At 44.3% G+C, this 21120-nt stretch overlaps 1 protein-coding gene across 3 annotated transcripts; it reads left to right on the top strand.

Moving 5' to 3' along the window:
• The first annotated feature begins 5857 nt into the window (after positions 1 to 5857).
• PIGA (phosphatidylinositol glycan anchor biosynthesis class A) lies at positions 5858 to 19054 on the top strand. 3 transcript variants are annotated; one of them, XM_058713455.1, is made up of 6 exons: positions 5858 to 5937; positions 8365 to 9144; positions 13671 to 13803; positions 14580 to 14712; positions 14867 to 15073; positions 16738 to 19054. In XM_058713455.1, the coding sequence occupies exons 2-6, from the start codon at positions 8427 to 8429 to the stop codon at positions 17002 to 17004; spliced, it is 1458 nt and encodes a 485-aa protein (XP_058569438.1). In that variant the 5' UTR covers positions 5858 to 5937; positions 8365 to 8426; the 3' UTR covers positions 17005 to 19054. The 3 variants fall into 3 exon arrangements, with proteins under 3 accessions (XP_058569438.1, XP_058569439.1, XP_058569436.1); XM_058713456.1 differs by having other exon boundaries at positions 5916 to 6307; positions 8365 to 8445; XM_058713453.1 differs by having other exon boundaries at positions 5916 to 6307.
• The last annotated feature ends 2066 nt before the right edge of the window (positions 19055 to 21120 follow it).

The following is a 21120-nucleotide window of genomic DNA, read 5'->3' as shown; positions in this document are numbered from 1 at the left end:
TTTAGGTTTACTTATTTATTTTGAGAGAAAGGGAGAGAGGGAGGGCGAGAGGGAGGGCGAGAGTGAGAGAAAGCGTGTGCACGAGTGGGAGAGAGGAAGAAAGAGGGAGACAGAATCCCAAGCAGGCTCCACGCTGTCAGTGTGGAGCCTGACATGGGACTCGAGCTCACGAACCGTGAGATCATGACCTGAGCCAAAACCAAGAGTTGGATGCTTAACCAACTGAATCACCCAGGCACCCCAAAAATATGTTTCAAAGAGACAAAGGAATTTAGAAGGCGGTGTGGGGAGGGACATGGACACAACAAAACTTGGTGGCACTTTGGGGCGGCCCAGGGAGTAACTCTCAGAAAGTTTAAGATTCTAAAGGAGGTTAAGCAAATGTAACCCAAGAATCAGCTTGAAATCTGTCTTTCCTTTGAGATTCAATGTAAAAGTAACTTGACCTGTGTCTCATGATGGAGGAGAGCCCACCGATAGCCCTTGACATCTTTGAGAGCTTGTGTCTTCTGGCCACCTCCAGCTGTGCACTCCTTCTCTGGTCGTGCACATCCCACTTCTCTTGGCCAAGGGGTTCTTCTCTCGGTCCCACGGCCACCCAGGAAGGGGGCACAAGCCCTTTCCCTTGCTTTTTCTCTAAAACACTCCCACAAATACTCTTTTGATAGTGTAGACTTTACTGAAAGTTTGATAAAATGGAGGGAATTATATAGCATTAATAGAATTAAGGCAGCATGAGGAGGATTACGTTTTTAGCAAATTGCAAAGTTAATGAACAGAATTAAGTTATTTAGCAAATAACTTAAAAATGGATGCCCTCCCCAGCATCTTGCAGAAATAGAAAGATAGATACACAATCTATTACAACACTTACTCAAAACTTTTGTAAATAGTTGTGTTCGTGTGTACCTCTCCATTTCTGTGACCTCCTTACCATTAGAAATTGTCCTGGTCAAATTTGTGTGACCCGAGTTTCTCAGGCCAGACCACATGGAGCTATACAATAACAAGGAGGAAGGTAGCGGTAAACACAGCAAAATGGTTTTGTTTCTCCTGATGCCACGTGTAGAATTGCTGGATCCTGACCCAAGCCCCTGTCCTTCCTCTCTTGGTTCCTAAGCAGTTCTTGAATTCTCCTCTCCTTCACCCAAGTCCTCTGTGGCCTGTGGCTCTGGGCCCCTGCTCCTTTCCTGGCTTTAGCTCTCAGTCCCTGCCCTGGGGACACTGCTGATCTGGACCTGGCCTGGGACCAGTCCGCATCGTGCTGCCGTTATCATTGCTGTCATTTACTGGCATTGGCCCAGTCATTTCTCTCCTGTCACTGTTCCTCTTACCCCCGCTTTATGACCTTGATGCCATAGGGCCTTCTTTCTTCTGGTTTCGCTGTTTGATTCCCAGCCTTCTGAAAGGGCTTGCACATAGTGCATTAGCATTCAACTCTGAGCTTTGTTCCTTCATTCAGTTCCTGCCATGTTGTCCTCCTCTGTAGTTCTTGGTCAAATTCCCTTGAGAACAGGGGTAGCGGACAGCCCAAGGGACACCACACAAAGGAGTCACTTTGCTCATCTCATTATGAGGCTGAGCAGCCTCATGGAGCCTCAGTTTCCCCACCTGCCAAATGTGGGTGACCATCTCCTCTCCTTGCTCTCAGAGTTGCTAACTTCACTTGAATTACCATAAGTGAAAACAATTTGAAAAATACAAAGTAATTTACAAATTAAAGGGATCATCCTGAAAGAAGCGAGACGGTGAGCAAAGTTTTTAGCTTATACTGGGTTCCTGGATCTTCCCTAAAGCCAACTCAAACCATGTTTTGCTTAGTGGCTCTGGCTTCCTAACTGCCACTGAGATGGAGATATCATAGACAGTTCTGGGCTAGGACAACGCATTTGCCATCCGCCTTTGTACTTCTAACCCTCCGTAACGACCAAGAGGTTTGCACTTGGATCCCTGAGGCTGTGTCTGACCTGGGCTGGAGCTGGCCCTCAGTGTGGAGGTGGGATAGCTGGCCTAAGGCCTTATTAGAATGTACTGTTCACTGCACAGAAGCATTTATCATAGTAATAGCTTTGGAATGTGGGCTGAAAATTCTCAACTTGTTGCAAAACAAAAATATGTGAGAAGTCCCAACAGATTAAAGCAAATACGGCAAGTGCCAGTGATGCATGCTGTCCCTGATTATCTAAGCCACCAGGCTGGAGAATGTATTAATATGGCAGTACAGATCACAAAGCTGTGACTAAAGGAGGCAGTGGTGGGAGCCCCATTAGCACTGGAAACAGATTCGACAGCATAATGGTCAGAGTTGGAGGAGATTAAAATACTGAGATGCTTGATAAAGGAGATGATGCAAAGCATCCATTGTAAGGCTTTTTTTTTTTCTTTTTTTAAGTGAACTCTACCCCCAATGTGGGGCTCAAATTCATGACTCCGAGATCAACAGTCACACTCCCTACTGACTGAGCCAGCCAGGGACCCCTATTTTAAGGTTTTTAAGGAAAGTAATTTGGTGAAAATTGTGACCTTCATGGATTTGGTCATTTGGTCAATGAAGAGCTGGACTTTGTCTAATCCACCCATAATCCTCAGTGTGAAACAATGGCTTGCATTTAGTAGGTACCTAACAAACAGTACTCTAATAAATAAATAAAGAAGCAGTATTGCATTGATTTTGTGACCAGTGAATGGGAACTCCTCTGCCGCTGGAAGCCCAAGACGAAATTTCACTCTCCAGGGCCTCTCTTCAGGTGGCCCTTCATCATTTAGTATCTTGCCTGAGCTTCTTTGCAGCATAGCCATTGGCGATCAAGAGGAAAGTTTCCAATAGGACTTCCCTCAGAGCATTTTAAGTTTATGTATTTATTTAGAGAGAGGCAGACAGTGTGAGTAGGGGAGGGGCAGAGAGAGAGGGAGAGAGAGAATCCCAAGAAGGCTCCGCACTGTCAGTGCACAGCTCGATGCGGGGCTCGAACTCATGAAACCGTGAGATCATGACCTGAGCCGAAACTTGCAAAGAGCTGGATTTCAAGGGAAGGCGATATCCACATTTATTTTATACCTTCTCCATTTATAGATCATTTTATACTACAGCTGGTACTGACTGCCCTCATATTTTACTAGGTGTAATCAGAATACACTGCATGTAAGTATTCTACTTTAACTTTAGTAATTTCTAAGAAAATTCTCTAAAGGTATATCTTGATTCCATACATTTAGGCAGAATACCATAATTAGAATTATTCTCAGATTTATAGCTTAGCCCTGATGCTACAACTTTCTTTTGACTTTTAGAAGATAGCCTTAAATTTACACTGGCTATAAACGGAGTCTCATACCCACATGAGATTGTGAGCCAGGTGCAGAATTATGATTTATTTGCCTTTAATGCTCAGTGCCTAGGTCAGAGACTGGGATGTGATGAATGAATTTCAATGTTTTCAGACTGCCAGAACCCATACACCTGCTCATTGGAACAGCCTGCAAGTTTTCTCAACCCTCTCCCCCTCCAACAGAGACTCAGCAACAGTGTGCCTTTATTAGCTATTTATAAAGGTCAGCCTATGCTACAGTATTTAAAACACAAAGAACCCTTCAAGAAAGGTGGATTGCTTGTTACTATTGGCAAAAAGTGTGTAAAAGCTACAAAGGATAAAAAATAATTTTTAACACATAGGGACTATGTTTAATGTTCCTTGTATTCTCCACAAAGCCTTCTACAGGTAGGAACGTAGGAACTCGGTAAATGGTGATAATGGTAGGAAACACTGTTTTGAAAAGGATCACAAGTCATTTGAAGGAATAGTGGCATCAGGATCTTAGAATTTCGAATGTGCATTGTGATTAGAACTATGGCATTGGCAAACCAGGGGCTCAACACATGGGCTTAACGCTCATTGATACTTTCCAGTTTCTCTACCCACTCCCTTTGTCTTAAAACCTACTGCAAAAATGAACAGGAGTCCAAAGCAATGCTGTAACATCCTTGAACTTTCATCATCGTCTTTATTCTCTGATGCTTCAATATCAACCCAGTGCAGGGTATCCATTCCCACTTGAGTTAAACAGCATTAGCTCATTAAAGTTAACTCATTAGTAACACTTCAAATCCTACAACCAAAATGCTCCTTGAATGATATCATTGCACTGTAATATTTATATGGTACACTCCATAAAATATTGTCAATACATTTTATTGGGTATAAGTGTTTGTACTGGGACTGCACCGGTATTGGATACAGAAATCCATTAATACAATTAAGACTTAGTCACTGTCTATTACTAGGAACAAACCTTGCCTCAGCTTACTATCTGGCCAAGAAGGCAGACATTTAACAAGCAAACGCAATCATTTTCAGAACGAGTCCGTATGAGATCCAAACACCACCCGCCTTCCAGGATCAGGTGAAGGAGGAAGGGGGCTGTCAGTCAGGCAAACAACTTGAATATCACCTGATAACTACCAGACCAGCATAAGGCCAAAATACTATCAAACACAAAAGAGGGAGGATTGAGTTCCCTCTGTAGGCCTGGGGAGGGCATCAGAAAGGAGCTGAAATCTTCAGAGGATGAATAGGTTTTCTACAAGCTTAAAAGGGGCGCTAGAGGTAGTGCTCAGGAAGGCAACTGTTCTGGAAAGTGTATGCATGGTGGAGCTGGGGGAACTCCAGGCACTAAATGGAAGGGGATGATGGCCATCAGACCATTTCCACCGATTCATGAGCCTCCTGGCCAAGCACCACCATAGCCAGTAAAACCAGTTTGAGTGGGAGTTGATATTGTAGGTCAGACCTCAATTTTTTTTTCCCTCCAGAGTGTAAGGTTGCCAGATAAAATACAAGATAGCCAGTTAAGTTTGAATTTCTGATAAACAACGAATAATTTTTTAGTCGAGTCCCCAATATGTGGGACATACTTATTTAAAATTTACCTGAGGGGCGCCTGGGTGACTCAGTCGGTTGGGCGTCGGACATCGGCTCAGGTCATGATCTCCTGGTTTGTGAGTTTGAGCCCCGCTTCTGGCTCTGTGCTGACAGCTCGGAGCCTGGGGCCTGCTTCGGATTCTGTGTCTCCCTCTCTCTCTGCCCCTGCCCTACTCATGCTCTGTGTCTCTCTGTCTCTCAATAATAAATAAATGTTAAAAAGAAAATAAAAAAAAATAAAATTTACCTGAAATTCCAATTTTCATAAAGTTTGGTATTTTTTAGTCTTTATCTGTGTATTTTTATTTGCTACATCAGGCAACCCTAGCAGGGTGGTTAAGAACAAACACGGTTCTGCTGCGGCACAGATAACCAGAAACCCAAGGCCAGCGTGACCCCAGCCTTTGGTAGCCTTCTCACCCAAAAGTCCCTCCCATCCGAAGTCGCTGAGAACCGGCTTCCAGAAAAGAGACGCTGTAACCAGGCAACCAAGACGCGAACCCACCAGACCTTTTGCACAATTTGGGCTTAGAAGTCCAGTGCATCCTGGGAGTGAGTTTCCTAAGTTCAGCTTCGCTTCCAAAGGCCACCAGACTACAACTCCCAGCAGCCCTAAAGGATCGCTGCGAGTCACGCTGGGATTTCTGACTTTACCCCGAGGAAGGCTCTTGATAGGTTGCTTGTGTAAGAAGAGACCAGGGCCGGTTTCTAGAGATCTGCGACACTAAGACTTCATATGAAAGATTAAGCCAAAGATTACTACTTTCTGTGCAGAGAAAACAAGTTACTCTGAACAACGCGAAAACATGTGCTTACGCGCACTGACGTTCCACCGCGCGCTGAAGGGTGGGCGCTAAGCGGCGCTCCCGCACGTGACGCCAGCGCATCTTTGCGATTGGCTGCCTCGGGGGCGCGGCGCTCGGGCGCGGACGCCTCGGATTGGTGTTTCGGGACAGCGAGGTGGGACTCTGACTGCAGCCGCGGGAGGTCCGGACACTGGCGGCCATGGGACTCGCCGGTAAGTGCGCGTCTGACCCTGCGCCAGCACTCTCGGCCGCTTCCGGATGGGACTGGGCTGCACCGGTGGGAGTGTGGCCGGCGATGGAAGGGGCGAAGCCGACGCGGCTTTGAAGCTCGGAAGTCGGGGTCGAGAGCCACCGGAGTCGAGTGGAGCTGAGGGTGCGCCGGGGTGGCCGCGCTGAAGCCGGTTCCGCCGAGATTGAGGCGGGCGGGGTGAAGGACTCCGGACCCCCAGCCTCAGACTCCTGCCCGCCGTCTGGCCATCTTCCTCCCTTTGGGCCTGGCGGAACCCTCCTTGACTCCAGCGGGGCTGCTGATTGAGCGGGGTCGTCCCTTCTTTTGCCCTGGCGCTCCCCGGTGACCTCTCAGTGAGTGAAGTCGGAGTATTGCCGGGGGGTGGGTGTGGAAGCCCCGTCCTCCGGACCCAAGTCCCCTCGGGGTCTCCCTGAGGCTCCTCGGGAGCCTCTGCGGCTGTCTGCCCAGACACTCGTTGGCCATGAATGGTTGCAGATTTTATGGCCATCTCGCATTTGTCACTTAAGTGGCTGGGTGGAGACCGTGGGCAAATCGCTCAACTTGTTTGGCTTCTCGTTTGTAGAGTAAGGGAGGTATTCCTAGATCTCCTAGCCTCTCTTCGGCTTTAAAATCTAAGAATGTGTGATTGTGCCATTTGTTGAGCTTCTATGCCAGAAAGATGTTAGGCGTGATAACCCGATGGAAGTAGGCAGACTCCTCACAGGACGTTAGCAGGTTCATGAGAAAACTTTTAAGATTATTTCATTTGGTCCTTCACTCCTTTTTTTTTTGTTGTTGTTTTTTAATCACTCATCTTTTTAAATTGAATACAACTGGAAATTCAGGTGTAGGTGACGAACCACAGTAAGAAAATGTTACTGAAACCAGTTAAAAGTACAAAACTGACGACTCCCAAAATTTGGTAGTCTTGAATCTTAATTAGTAAATTCAGGTCAAGAAACACTGAGTATTTCTGAGAATATACGTAAAACATAGATAAATTTGTTAGCAAGAAGAATTAAGACTTTGCACAGGCAGTTGATTTGCATTTCCTGAGTTTGCAGGTGAAATCAGAGACTCAAACCTTTGGAATGGCTTTCCCTTGTACCACTGAGTTTCTGGAGGTGTGGAAATCTCCATTGTAAATCTGAGGGAGAGTTTCACTAGCTTTCCACAGCACTCTTGAGCTTTGAAAGTAAGAATATGTAATAGTACCGAATACTGAGCATTTTGCGCTGATGAGGATCTAAGGGACCCCTGAAGTAAATATTTCCTACTTAAGGTTTAGAAAATGGCCCCAGATCCAACCCACCTCTAACTGAGCCTTTATCTCGAGACTCCAAACCAGAGAGAGGGACGCTCATGGAAGAAAGGCTTACATAACTGAAAGAAAGTTTAAGAAAACGAAAGGAGCCCTTTAACACCAGCCTTGAATACGGAAGGGGAAAATGTAGGTGGATGTCTGTAACATGTGCTGTAGGTGATATTGAAAAAGCTACCGTCAAAAAGACAGTTCTAGTTCCAGGTATATTTTAGTATAAACCACAAAGTGAATCGCAGAATTGTATGAGGTTTGTGGAATCAGTGGCTAAGGTCTAGAGCAGGGTCGGCAAACTTTCTGTAAAGAGCCGTATGTTTAATTATTGAAATGCACTGGTTTGTTAGCATAGCACATCCTTATATACTGTGATGTAACATACTTTTATTTATCTGTTTATTTTGAGAGCCAGAACACAAGTGAGGGCGGGGGGGCCAGAGAGAGAGGAGGGAGAGAATCTGAAGCAGGCTCCACATGGTCAGCACAAGAGCCCGACACGGGGCTCGACCCCGACAACCGTGAGATCATGACCTGAGCCGAAATCTAGAGTTGGATGCGTCACTGACTGTGCCACCCGGGTGCCCCGAAACTTACTTTTTAAAAATTATGTGTAGGAGTTTTGTTTTTTTTTTTTAATTTTTTAAAATGTTTATTTGTTTTTGGGGGGGGGAACAGAGCATGAGTGGGGGAGGGGCAGAGAAATTGGGAGACACAGAATGTGAAGCAGGCTCCAGGCTCCGAGCTGTCAGCACAGAGCCCGATGCGGGACTTGAACCCACGAACCATGACATCATGACCTAAGCCGAAGTTGGATGCTTAACTAACTGAGCCACCCAGGTGCCCCCGTGTAGGAGTTTTTTTAAAGCAAAATTAAAATATAAGGACATTGCAGAATCTAGTTTTGTTGTATGGCACGTAGTAAATGCTAAGCAAGTAAATGTCAGATGAGTAATTTCATTATATGCTTTTGTTTTATTTCTAGGGGGAAAGCTGGCAAATTTACATTAGCATAAAACAGTGTTTATATCTGGATTTGGAAAATGTAATATATTTTGTCTCTGAGCTGAGATCTTGTTTTACTCTCTCTTTCAGGTACTAGACGACACATATCTTAACTGAGCTGCTCTAAGGACTAATGCCTAAACCATCTCAGCATGGCCTGTAGAGGAGGAGGTGGGCCTGGCCAGTTTCCCTCAGCTGTGCTCTCCCGTGTCAGCCCTGGAAGTCTGTCGACATGTAGGACCCATACCCATAATATATGCATGGTGTCGGACTTTTTCTATCCCAATATGGGAGGCGTGGAAAGCCACATTTACCAGCTCTCTCAGTGTCTGATTGAAAGAGGGCACAAAGTTATAATTGTCACCCATGCTTATGGAAATCGAAAAGGCATCCGTTACCTCACTAATGGCCTCAAAGTCTATTACTTGCCTCTGAAAGTCATGTACAACCAATCTACGGCCACGACCCTCTTTCACAGTCTGCCATTGCTCAGGTACATATTTGTTCGGGAGAGAGTCACGATAATACATTCACATAGTTCTTTTTCTGCCATGGCCCATGATGCCCTCTTCCACGCCAAGACCATGGGGCTCCAGACAGTCTTCACGGACCACTCCCTTTTTGGATTTGCTGATGTCAGCTCGGTGCTTACAAACAAGCTTCTAACTGTGTCTCTTTGTGACACAAACCACATAATTTGTGTCTCTTATACTAGTAAGGAAAACACTGTGCTAAGAGCAGCACTGAATCCTGAAATAGTGTCCGTCATTCCTAATGCTGTAGATCCTACTGACTTCACTCCAGACCCATTTAGAAGGCATGATAGTATAATAACTGTTGTTGTTGTCAGCAGACTTGTTTACAGAAAAGGTAATGAAATGATAGCTACAATTGCACTGCATAGACTTTTGTTTCTTGTAGAAAGCTGTTGAATACTTGTATGTAATGATTGTTTGGCTTGTCGTTTTGTTTTATGGGCTCATAACCACTTCTGGATTAAATATAGCGAAGCAAGGTGTAATACTGTTTGATACATCCCCCCAGATTTTTTGAAATGGTGGTGAATGCCACCCCCCCCACCTTTGATGTTTTAATAGTTACTTAAAAACAGTAATCTGATGTTGTTGAGCAGGTCAGGTCTTTTTAAGGTTAAACAGCCCTGTGTGTGTGGTTAAGAGGTGAGAGGCTGAGCCACCACATAGCCCTTTCTTTCTGATTGCAAAAGTAATGCCTTTTCACTGCAGATATTTTGAAAACTAAGAAAAGCACAGAGGTGAAAAGTAAAATCAGCTGTAATTGTACTATTCAGGGATGACCTTTAGGAATATTTCAATTTCTAGCTTTCCTGTCTATTATGCATTTCCTCAAAGTCAGTGAGCTTGTTCTGAACATTGCCGTTTTATAGCTTATTTCATTTAATCGTAGATAAGGTGTTAATAATCTGTGGGCAGGTAAGTGGTGAAGGCAGGGGGATGAGACAGCCTGGAGCCTGATCCTCCCCGAATCCCACTGTGTGATTGAGGACAAGCTGCTTAACCTCTCTGAGTCTCAGTTTTTTCATTTGTACGGTTTGAGCAACACCAGGAATCTTGTGAGGGTTCAGTGATGGTTCCTGTAAAGTACTTAGGCCAGTTTGTATTTGATAAGTGTCTGCCATCATCAAGGAGGATTTTTTTTTTAGTGCCTCTGCAGCACTTAATGGACACCGCAATAGCATCTGTAGAGCCTCATTTACTAAAAGCCTGAAACGGTCTGGTTATTCAGAACCTAAGTGGTCTTCTGGATGGTATTTGAAAAACCTGTCCAGTAATCAAAATCATCACTTAAAGTAGGAATTATTGAAAAAAAAAAATAATCCATACCCTCCCTTAAGTATTTGAATTTAACTCAGAATGTTATTAACACACACCGAGTTGCCAGTAAGTAGTTGGACGTGGGCCTCCAGGCGTAAGAGTACTGGTCCGCTGGTTTGAGCTGTGCCGTCTTTCTCGCACGGCCACCTTCCAAAAGCGTCATTATTTGTAGTTGCCGATCTGGGCTTCCTTTAAGTGGGGTGAGAACTTAAAGGTGTACGAAATCGTGTACTTCGAGATTTTTGACTTGTTCTTGATTTGACACCGTGGTTTAGGATATCCCCTAATCGGACAAGAGCTTTCTGGTGTAACTTTTCCTTTATTGAATTTTTCATACCGTTCAGCTTAGCCTCATAGGAACTGAACTGTGTCGGTTGATGTGCCATTTACGTCAATCACCCAGCGTTCCCAAAGTACCCGCATTACCAAGCGTAGCTGGCATCAGACATACGTGGACCAGTGCAGCTGGTTCTCAGCGCGCAGCTCAGCGGTGGGGTCGGAAGTGTACCAGTGTGCCCAGGAGTGGCCTACGGTGCAGACGCGGGCCTTGCTCGGTATGCTTTACATTTGGAACGGAGCCCTGGTTGGTCCAGCAGTCCACTTAAGTGGAGGTTGGTGAGGAAACCGTCGAGCTGCGTTTTCTGGGGTGACGGCATGCTCTCTCGGTGTGCTTCCTTTTTTAATCAAGAAGACGTGAATGGACCCGCAGTCTCTCTTGGAAACCCCTCGGGATACTGGTGATGTATTGCAACTTAGAAAACGCGCCTAGGCTATCTTTTAGTCACATAGCTGAAAGAGCTGTGAGCTAGCTAGCCGAGAATGAGTGTGGTGCATGCATGGTCGAGGATCAGAGCAAAATGAAATCTTGGTACAAACTAAAGCTGTTACCTTTACGTCACTAACGATGGTATTCGAGCCCGCTGAGCTAACTACCAGCAACAGAGGGAAGGCACGGCCTGTCCTGTTCTCAGTTCGGTCATTTAACAAGTATTTAGCGAACCCGCTCCATGCGCCAGGCACTGTACAAAAAGTAACATTCTCGGAAGGAACGGCCACATCTCTAGCCCAAAAGTGAGTAGTTGTGTTTATGGTCCGTTAATTATCAACTAGTTAATTTCCTTAGGAGGTGTTCCTTTGGACCAGTTCTCAAAGGCCCACTGCAGTGTATTGAGTGAGAGAGGAGAAATCCCACTTCCTACCCCTGAGCTTCCCTGGCTGCCTTCTTCCCTTTTTCCAGAGCCTGTTGTGCTCAGTCAGGGTCTCCCAGTGCTCCTGCGCGTGTGCAGGCACGCCCCCCCTTCTTGCTGCGGTGGTGATGACAACTTCCATTTATATTCTGGAGTTGATAAAGCCTGTACACGGTACAGTACCTCACTTGACCCTCCCAACAACTGTAGGGTAGATGTTATCTGCACGTAACTGAGTCTCAGAGAGGGTAAGTAACTCACTCAGGTTACACAGTATCAGAGATGACAAACAAGAGTCCAGCTCTTGAACTAAGGTCTCCTGTTCCCTCACCTCTGGCCCAGAGTCTAGGTGTAGATTCAGAAGTTTCTTTAACATATGTTAGACTGAGCTTTAGAAGCCATTTGTATCATGATTTTTCTTTGTCCGTTTTGTGTGACCATGGCAATTGCAAGTCCTTTTGTATGTTCCATTGTGTTAGACTCTTCTCAGAGGCAGGAGAATATTTTATTGTTTGGGAAAACCCTTTCATTCCTAGAATAATAATATAGATCATTGATAGTATTAATCAGTTCCGTTCCTTATAAGGTAGTTGTCGGGATTCCATGACCTCGCACCCTTCAAGGGCATTGCCTAATGTAGTAACCGCTCAGTAAATGTTGTTATCAGCAGTTATAATTAGCACGCTATGTGTATTGCACTTTTCATTAGAAGGCTGGGTTCTTAACCTTTGTAATAGAAGGGAGAAGGAAAGGTAAGAAAGAAAACGAAAGAACTATAGGACACTAAATGGTAAAAGTCATTAAGCCACCTTCTAGTTTATGTAGAAATCCAATGGATGGATTTGGTAATTGTTTGGAAACACAGATAGCTAAGATTTTAATGAGAAGCCTTCATAGTTCAGAAAAGTCGCAGTGAATTTATGTTGGCTAATGCAATCATATTTTGAAAATAGCGGAGTGTACTTAAGTCCTACTTTGAATTGTTTAATAAAAATGACGCCATATATATAATTTCTCCCACCATCCTTTTTTATAATTGATCTGCCTGTATCTGGGAAGGACTGAGAAGAAGTGCAATTCTTGTGTGTGTGTGTGTGTGTGTGTGTGTGTGTATGTATGTGTATGCATTTCTTTTTTTTTTTTTTTTTTTTTTTTTTTTTTTTTTTTTTTTTTTTTTTATTTATTTTTGGGACAGAGAGAGACATAGCATGAACGGGGGAGGGGCAGAGAGAGAGGGAGACACAGAACCGGAAACAGGCTCCAGGCTCCGAGCCATCAGCCCAGAGCCGGACGCGGGGCTCGAACTCACGGACCGCGAGATCGTGACCTGGCTGAAGTCGGACGCTTAACCGACTGCGCCACCCAGGCGCCCCTGCATTTCTTAAATTAATAAACTTTAACCGGGTTATTTTACATTTATTTTCACTTTTGAATGTGTCCAATTTATAAATGTTACTTAACTAAATTCCCAAATAGTGTCAACATGCTGTCACTCTGGATAGCCGCTTTCAGACTAGAAGAGCATGGTTTATTTTGTTGCTTTATATTACCCGAGGTGGTATTTCCACATTATAAGTAGAGTGTTTGATTAAAGAACAAAAAGGAACCAAGATGCATCCTTTTGTTCTGACGGACCCTAATGACCTAGCAGTAGCGGTCCTGCCACCTTCGTTTACTGTCATTCAAGGGAAGCGGCTCTAGCAGGTTTGGATGGACTACTCTTTTCAATTTCCCAAACGCCATAGTGTTTGCTGTAAAATCCTCTGTACAAACCACATTGTCAAAGTGGAGGCTGCAGTTCTACTTTGTCACTTGGCCCTTTCCTAGGGCAGGAAGTGGAACGCAGGCTGGGAGAAAGTTGGTAGCTGAAAGAGATCTTGGACTTCAGGTACGCCTGGTCTCTTCTATATCAGAAAACTTTCCCTTGGTCAAAGAGCTTGCCCCTAAAACGGCTGGGACAGGACCTAGATAGATCTCCGGTCAGCTGTCCAGCCTTGTCGAAAATGAACTCCGATGTCAGCTACCTCAAATACCTGTTTTATAACAGGTGATATGTAAAACACAAGCGAGTACCTTGAAGAATGTTCCGTTACAGTGAAACCAAACAGTCCGTGTGTTGGGTAACAAAGGATGTGTCAATGTATGTGTCTTTAAGAATTGCAACTTGCAGGAGATGAGTCCTAGTTTGGACGATCCCGGGGAATCCACCTTCCCCGGAAAGGTTTGAGAGTTCGTTTCTATACTTAAGGAGGGCATGGCTAATACTCTTCAAAGTGAGTGGATTCTCAGTTCTGATGAACTTTTTTAAGTTTAAATATTACTCTTTCCAACATTCACCTTTATTTTATATTTCTAGGGACTGATTTGCTTAGTGGTATAATACCTGAACTCTGTCAAAAATATCCAGATTTAAATTTCATAATTGGAGGAGAGGGACCTAAGAGAATCATTTTGGAAGAAGTACGGGAAAGGTACCAGCTACATGACAGGTATTGATGGATTCCATACTGCCTTGGGTGAGAAAATACCAGTTACCTAAATTCAGTTTGGGTGACGTGTGTTAAGTGGGTTGTTTCTCTTACATGTACCCGATGTACAAATGTGACGCGAGGTCTCTTTTTTTAAAAATGTATGTACTATGGGAAACTTTAGTTTAAGATTCACAGTTTAATTGTTTTTGTTGTTGTTGTTAGCCCAATATTATTGGACTCTAGGGGGCAGTGGTTGGAGGTATCCTGGAAGTTGTGTGTGTGCGCGTGCGCACATCCACGCATGCACATGCCAACCGCTTTGGAAGTGTTTGCGCGTTTTCAAGGCTTGCTGAGTGGTGATTTCTATAGCGTGGCCCAAGTCGTGTAAATTGCCCCGCACATACAGGTTCAAGTACTTCCCTTTCTCAGTAACTTAGAACGGTGTTTGCTGTGAGACGTCCGTTTAGAAGGGGCATTTTCCTCTTCAGAAATGACTTTAATATTTACTCATCAAAGCATGTTAATATCTTTATTAAATGCCAACCAATTTTGGAAAAGATGAAATTTGTAGGCGTGACAAAAGTTCGCAATATGTTAGCCGTGTGGGTTTGAACCAAAGAGCTTTAAAAGACTCTTAGGTAAGAGTTTGGAGATGCTAACCTTTTTTGAGGTGGAAAACATCAGAACCAGCAATAATCTAAGTACAGTACGGATAGCACACTTGGCTTCTAAATGATATTTCTTTTCTAGCAAGATTTTCACTCCCCTCTTTCTTCTCTCATTTCAAAAATCAGAGTACGTCTCTTGGGAGCCTTAGAACACAAGGATGTTAGAAATGTCTTAGTTCAAGGACATATTTTTCTTAATACTTCCCTTACCGAAGCGTTCTGCATGGCAATTGTGGAAGCAGCCAGTTGCGGTTTACAGGTAAAAAGCTTTGAGGCCTTGCACTGTCGGGGTTTCTGTACTTGCATTCTGAAACATAATCAGACACATTCTGTAACGACTTTTCAAGTTGGTTTGGCTTCTTTTCCTGAGGTACGAATTATGGTGTGTCACGTGTTCTTTGTCTCTTCTTAAGGTCGTCAGTACCAGGGTTGGCGGGATTCCTGAAGTACTTCCAGAAAATCTGATCATTTTATGTGAGCCTTCTGTAAAGTCCTTGTGCGAGGGTTTGGAAAAAGCGATCTCCCAACTCAAATCAGGAGCGTTGCCGGCCCCCGAAGATATTCACAACATCGTAAAGACTTTCTACACCTGGAGGAACGTTGCGGAAAGAACTGAAAAAGTATGTCATGGGCTAAGCAAAGAGTATTTGAATGATTGGGTCTGAATTCTTGGCGTTTTGTGTACACGTTTGCTATTTCTTCTCTAGGTTTATCCTCTCTGTTGCTTAAGTTTACGAAGTCTCTTCTGATGAGAAGACACGAACCGTGTACTGCTTTTGGTATATGCTAGGCTGTTTCTAGTCAAGTCCTTGCCTTTGACATCTGAAAATAGTGGTAATGCCATGTAGACCCTTCATTAAATTGGGCCTGAGGAAGTTTTCTAGGAAGTCACAACAGTTAAAGGCAAAACTGATATTAAACTCTACTCTTAGACGTTTTCTTAAGGCTGCTTCTAATTCTACAGCACGTGGGTCTACTAGAGAATACATGGTTTTGCTGAGTCCGATTGTGGCCAACATTTAGCTTGGGCTACTTCCCGAAACCCTTGCGTCACCTTTGCTAAGTAATGTGATTTTCCGTGGGAAGAGGAGTTTGGCATCTTTGGGCTGATTGAGAACATAATGAGTGAGGACTCAAAATGCACGTGACAGATGTTGCAAACAGGATCACAAATAAAAAGCAGCAGTAGAGAATTTGGAGTTGCTTTTTTAATTCTGCCGGGTCCACACAGGCCATTTTGATCCTGTTCAACTCCTGCTTTGTAGTTTAACCGTGCTATTTAGAAACTTGATGAAGAAATTGAATTGGAGTTCACTCTGGAAGCGTACTTTCTCAACTATCCTAATTCAGCAGTGCCCGCATAATTCTGATTGAGATGTGTCCCAGATGTTTGGAAGGTGGAAGAGCTAGCCGAAAACGGCCCGCACCCTTCCAGAGGTCGCTGTCCTGTGGCACCTGCACCGCGTGTCACAACTTCCTTGGGTTCGCAAGGAGGCGGCGCACAGGTCTGCTGTGTGGGAAGGACCGCAAGGAATGCTGAGAGGCTGTTGAAACATAAATGCTGGCCTCGTTTGTGTTCGAAACAAACATGTTTACGGGTCTTCGTGGGGTTTTGTTTGGAATACTTCTGAGGTCCGTGCTTGGCGGTGTTTCACAAAGCACGCCACCTGCCACCAGTTCTCGGCAGTCAGCTTTGCGTTAGGTGCCGGTGTCCGACCTGTGCCATCTGCTAAAATGTCCCCCGTCTTTTCCCCCTTCCTTCCGTGTGGAGTCTACAAAGTGTTTGTGTATGTGCTCACCATCTGTGCTCAGCAGCACGGCCTCACGTGGCTGTGGACGGAAGGGCCTCTCTTACCCAGAAGCGCACTAGATTAGAGCTCTCTGCTGGGGGCTAGTGGTGAGAGCATCTCAGCCGCATCCCGGAACCTTAGAAGGCCAGCCCTGCTTCAGGAATTCACTGCCGCATTAAATACGGCCTCGACAGACGTGACCCGAAAGGCGGCTCCGGCTTCTCAGGACTTCGGAGTTCTCGTAGTTGGTTAAGTTTGGTGGTGATGCCCTAGAGGCCAGGAGTGTAGCCCAGTGTTCTGGCCAGAATAAGTACTCCATAAGTGTTGAATCAAATGACAATAATGACCGTGATTGTATTCATCACATCATTACTAAAACAGCAACAGCAACGAAATGTAAGCGACCTCACTTTGCATCTGTACAGCATTCCTGGTCGGCGCGGGTCGTTGTTTGTCGTGGGTTACAGTGCTCACTGTCGGCCTCTCTCTGCCAGGTGTACGACCGCGTGGCAGGAGAAGCCGTGTTACCGATGGACAGACGACTGGACAGACTCATCTCTCACTGCGGCCCGGTGACGGGCTACATTTTTGCTTTGTTGGCTGTAGTCAACTTTCTCTTCCTCGTTTTCCTGCGATGGGTGACTCCAGATTCTGTCATCGACGTTGCAATAGACGCCACAGGGCCAGACGGGGCCTGGACTCCTCGATACCCTCCCAGTAAAAAAGAGGGCAAGAATAATGCGATGTCTAAAACCAGGTAGAAGAAAGCCTGGATTGTAACATTTTACACATTTGTGATAGTTCTATTAAGACTATCGAAAATAACCTTGCTTTTTTCTTTTTCTTTTTAAAGTTCATTTAGTAAGTTATGCTACCTCTATACCATTCAATGTTTTATTTTGAAGAAAGATAAAAACTTATGCAACTCCTGAGTGTAGAAACTCCTTGCACTTACTTAAAATTTAGGAGAGAACATTTAAGCCACTCAGGTATGACATTTTTCAGACTACTGAAATCCCTTTAACGGAGATGTTTTAACATTATATTTTGGGAGCTTTGGGTGCTGAAGGGCCAAATGTTTTCTGGGCATTTTTTGGCCAATTTTAAATGTTCTACCATTAATTAGACATTCACCAGATGTTTACAAGTTTTCTTTAGGGAAGTACAACAACGATACGAACTACTTTGAGTCCTGTTCACACACGTCATAGCCATTGAAGTCCTGTTCGTAGCCGTTGATTTGTTTCGCTCAGTGTTACGTACCGTCAGCAGGTTTCTTGAGTAAGATGGTCCATCAGTTAGTAGCATGTTTTAAGCACCTACTATGTGTAGAACATTGAACCAGACACTTCCTGCTGTTAAGGACCAGGGGCACATGTGCTCTTTGTCGATCACTCCGATGGCTCACTTCTCTGTAGTCACAGGTGACAAGCTGGTAAAATATCAAACATGCCAAAAATGCTCCTGCTTTTAATGCCGGGAAGAAACTGTCAGCATACGCTGATTACTTCTTCGATCTTGTCACATGCGTTCTCCTAGGTAGAGCCTTCGTCTTCGTTTGTGTTTATGAAAATACCTTTTCTTTTGAAATACTAGGGACCGATATCACTGTTGATGCTAGTGCAGAGAAACCCTCCACGTGCTTCCGTGCATCGTTTAGTCCTCTGTACATGCCTTCATGTCTTCCGAGCAGAACGTACGAGGTGTGCAGTCTCCAAGTCAGCTGCTACCCTGTACCTTCGATGCAAGCCACGTCCCTTCACTTGTGGCCTAGCTGATGTCTGAGCAGTATCGTCCGTATGCAAAAGTCTTTGCCCCAGAATGTTTTATTTATAGCAGATTGAGTCTGAAAATGTTAGGAACACAGTCTCTTGTGTGGATGTGTGTTGTTCACTGTAATCGTTGTTGCCCAGAGCCATGGGTTTTTAAACCCCAAGTTATCCACATGGTGTGTCTTACGAACTCCTTGAACTCCTTAGACTAAGTTTTTGTGATCAAGGACTGCGAGATCAAAAGAACGAGGCACTCGTCGGTGCACTAGATAGATTCTGGCAGTATTGTGATCCTTGACGGGACTTGTTTTCTTTAATGATAACATTCACAAAACTTCTTTTTAAAAAGTATCTTAACATGCCCGTTAACCGGTTGCCACCGATAACGTAGGGAATATGTTTGTGTTTTGTGCCGAAACACAAACGCGGGAGTGCGGTTTTTAAAACCTGGAAGTTAACGGTTCTTTGGTGAAAGAAAAATGGACTGACCTAAACCATTAAATTTCATTGGGATTTTTATGCACAGAAATGGATTTATATAAATATGAAACAGTGCCAGTATTCACGGCGAAGCACGCAACTGTAACCTTTGCTTTTATGTATCCTGTTGAGCAATTTTGAAGGGCATACTACTGTTGGTTCTTCTATTTTTGTTTCTTAGCATATTTTCAAGATTGCCATGTGTTTCAGGTGGAAATGGGATTTAAACTTCTTGCATGTAAAGTATGTAATTTGCAAATCAGAATTATTTCCTTTGTTTTTAACAAATGGAAGTAAATTTGCTTGTTCTCGTTAATCTTAATTTTCAGGCTTCCTGGATACCTTAATCGTAACTGTCAGTGTTGCACTGGTCAATATGTGGGAACATATTGTTCTACCCCGCTACTTACATTTATTTGAAAGTGAACTTGCAGTGATGGGGAATTTATGAAAAATATATTGTATTTCTTTTGATATTATAAAAATGAGCACATATAACACTGATTTATGAAAACATGCTACGTGTCCAAAAATAAAGACCAAAATGACATTTTGACAATTTTCTGAGTTTGTCTTGTTTTCTGAACACAATAGTATTTACCCGTTGAATAGTGCTCCCCCCCCCCCCCCCGCCCTCCTCCCTCACATGCTTGCTCTTTTCCCTGCAATTAGATGTGTTGCTGGGTCTGTTAGTAAAACAGGAACTGTCCTTCAGCTGATGAATTGCTCTGACATCTTTCCATTCTAGAATACATTCTCTCTTTTACTCATGGAATAATAAGTTGAATTGTGCTTTTGTTTCCTGATCCAAACAAGCCCTGTTTTTCCCTGCACTAGAGTTACCACGTGAGGCAAACGAATACATCTGGAAACTATTGTGTATGTGAACTACGTAATTGTACCTTGTATAATTTTGTATATCTTGTAAGCTATTTTAAGAGAAATTTGAATTTTGATTTCATTTACAGAAGGCCAGCTTCTCCCACCCCCACCCCTTTTGTTGGAAGCAGTGGAAAGCAGTCATCTACACTGGTATGTTCTGATTTATCTTACACCAAATCTTACTTTTGGCAAAGGCGGTATCCTAGGTCTGTGTTTACTTTTGCGAAGCGTTTTTAAAGGCCTCTTTATCCTGCTCTTCATTCCTAAAAGAATATGGCGAGACTTTAAATTGTATCATCCTGTGGCTGGGCTTTTTTTTTTTTTAATTTTTTTTCTTTTAATGTTTATTTTTGAGAGAGACAGAGCATTAGCAGGGGAGGGGCAGAGAGAGAGGGAGACAGAATCTGAAGCAGGCTCTAGGCTCCGAGCTGTCAGCACAGAGCCGATGTGGGGCTCGAACTCACAGACTGTGAGATCATGACCTGAGCTGAAGTCGGACGCTTAACCCACTGAGCCACCCAGGCGCCACCCTGGGCTTTTTTTAAAATAGGAAATTCTGAAAATTAAAGTTCTGTACAAAATATAATTTGTGTTCACTAGTACTTCGGGGAGTTGGTTTTCCTTTCTCCTTTATATTTGGCTATGGCTCCATGGTTCTTAACTGGATGTGGGGGTTTAGGGGAGGGGGGAGCGGGGGTGGTGATTTTGCCCCCTAGGGGACACCTGGCAGGGTCTGGAGACATTTCCGCACTTAGCCCTGGATGGGAGTGGGGCACTGGCATCGAGATGCTGCCGAATATCCTACAATGCTTTTGGACAGCCCTCCCACAGCAAAGAATTATCTGGCCCAAAATACCAGTAGTGCCGAGGCTGAGAAACCGTGGTGCCACAGAGGATTTCCTCTCCTGTGAGGGATGTCGTGAATTAACCCCTTACTTCAGTAGCCTTTCATGCCCATCTCAAATGTGATGCTCAAACGTAAAGATGGTCTCTCACATGTAGCATAGACATCCATTTGAACCTGGAGAAAAGTCGAGCTCCTTCTGGCCTAATTTGCTGGTATATAACACAGAAAGCACAGCCATGTTTTCAATGAAAAGGCCAACACAAGACTGAATGGTGTCATGTGTTAAATACACGACACTGGGCCGACATGCGTAAATGACTCAGAATGAGAGTGCACTTCTTAGAGCGCGATTGAACGAGACACGACACGAAGAGAGGTCATGTGCCTGTGTTCGTGTGTGCGTTTTCATACGTTGGCACTCTGTAGGTGGCAAGTTGCAGGCCCACACTAAGCTCAGTAAATAAACCCCGTATGTTGATCTCCGTTCTTGAGGGTGGGAACTGCCCAGGATCTTTGTGTAAGACACCGAAATGGACGCAGTGTGTGTTGTGCGTCAAGGCTGTATGCTCGCACGTCAGCCTTTTAGCGGAGTGTAGGGAAACGTTTGTCGCCTAGGTAGTCATTCTCATTTGCCCGAGCGCTACGAGAAACTCCCCGTATCTTTTGCATAAAGCATTTATTAAATAAGACTTATTGAGTCTGCTCTTAAATTTTTTTGGCCTGCCTTTTTCAATAGTTTGTAGAGATTTTGAAAATCTAAGATAGCCGGGAATGAAAGAGGAGACGTGGATTTTCCCCATCCCTTTTCGGTAGGGGAGGGAAATTAAAAATAAGTCTCTTTCCTTCATATTGGCCCATCGATGTGTGTGGAACAGTTAGGGGTTACAAGAGAATAT

This window comes from Neofelis nebulosa, chromosome X, assembly GCF_028018385.1.
Source record: "Neofelis nebulosa isolate mNeoNeb1 chromosome X, mNeoNeb1.pri, whole genome shotgun sequence".
NCBI lineage: Eukaryota > Metazoa > Chordata > Mammalia > Carnivora > Felidae > Neofelis > Neofelis nebulosa.
Note: the sequence above shows the minus strand (reverse complement) of the source record. Positions and strands in the feature narration are given on the sequence as shown.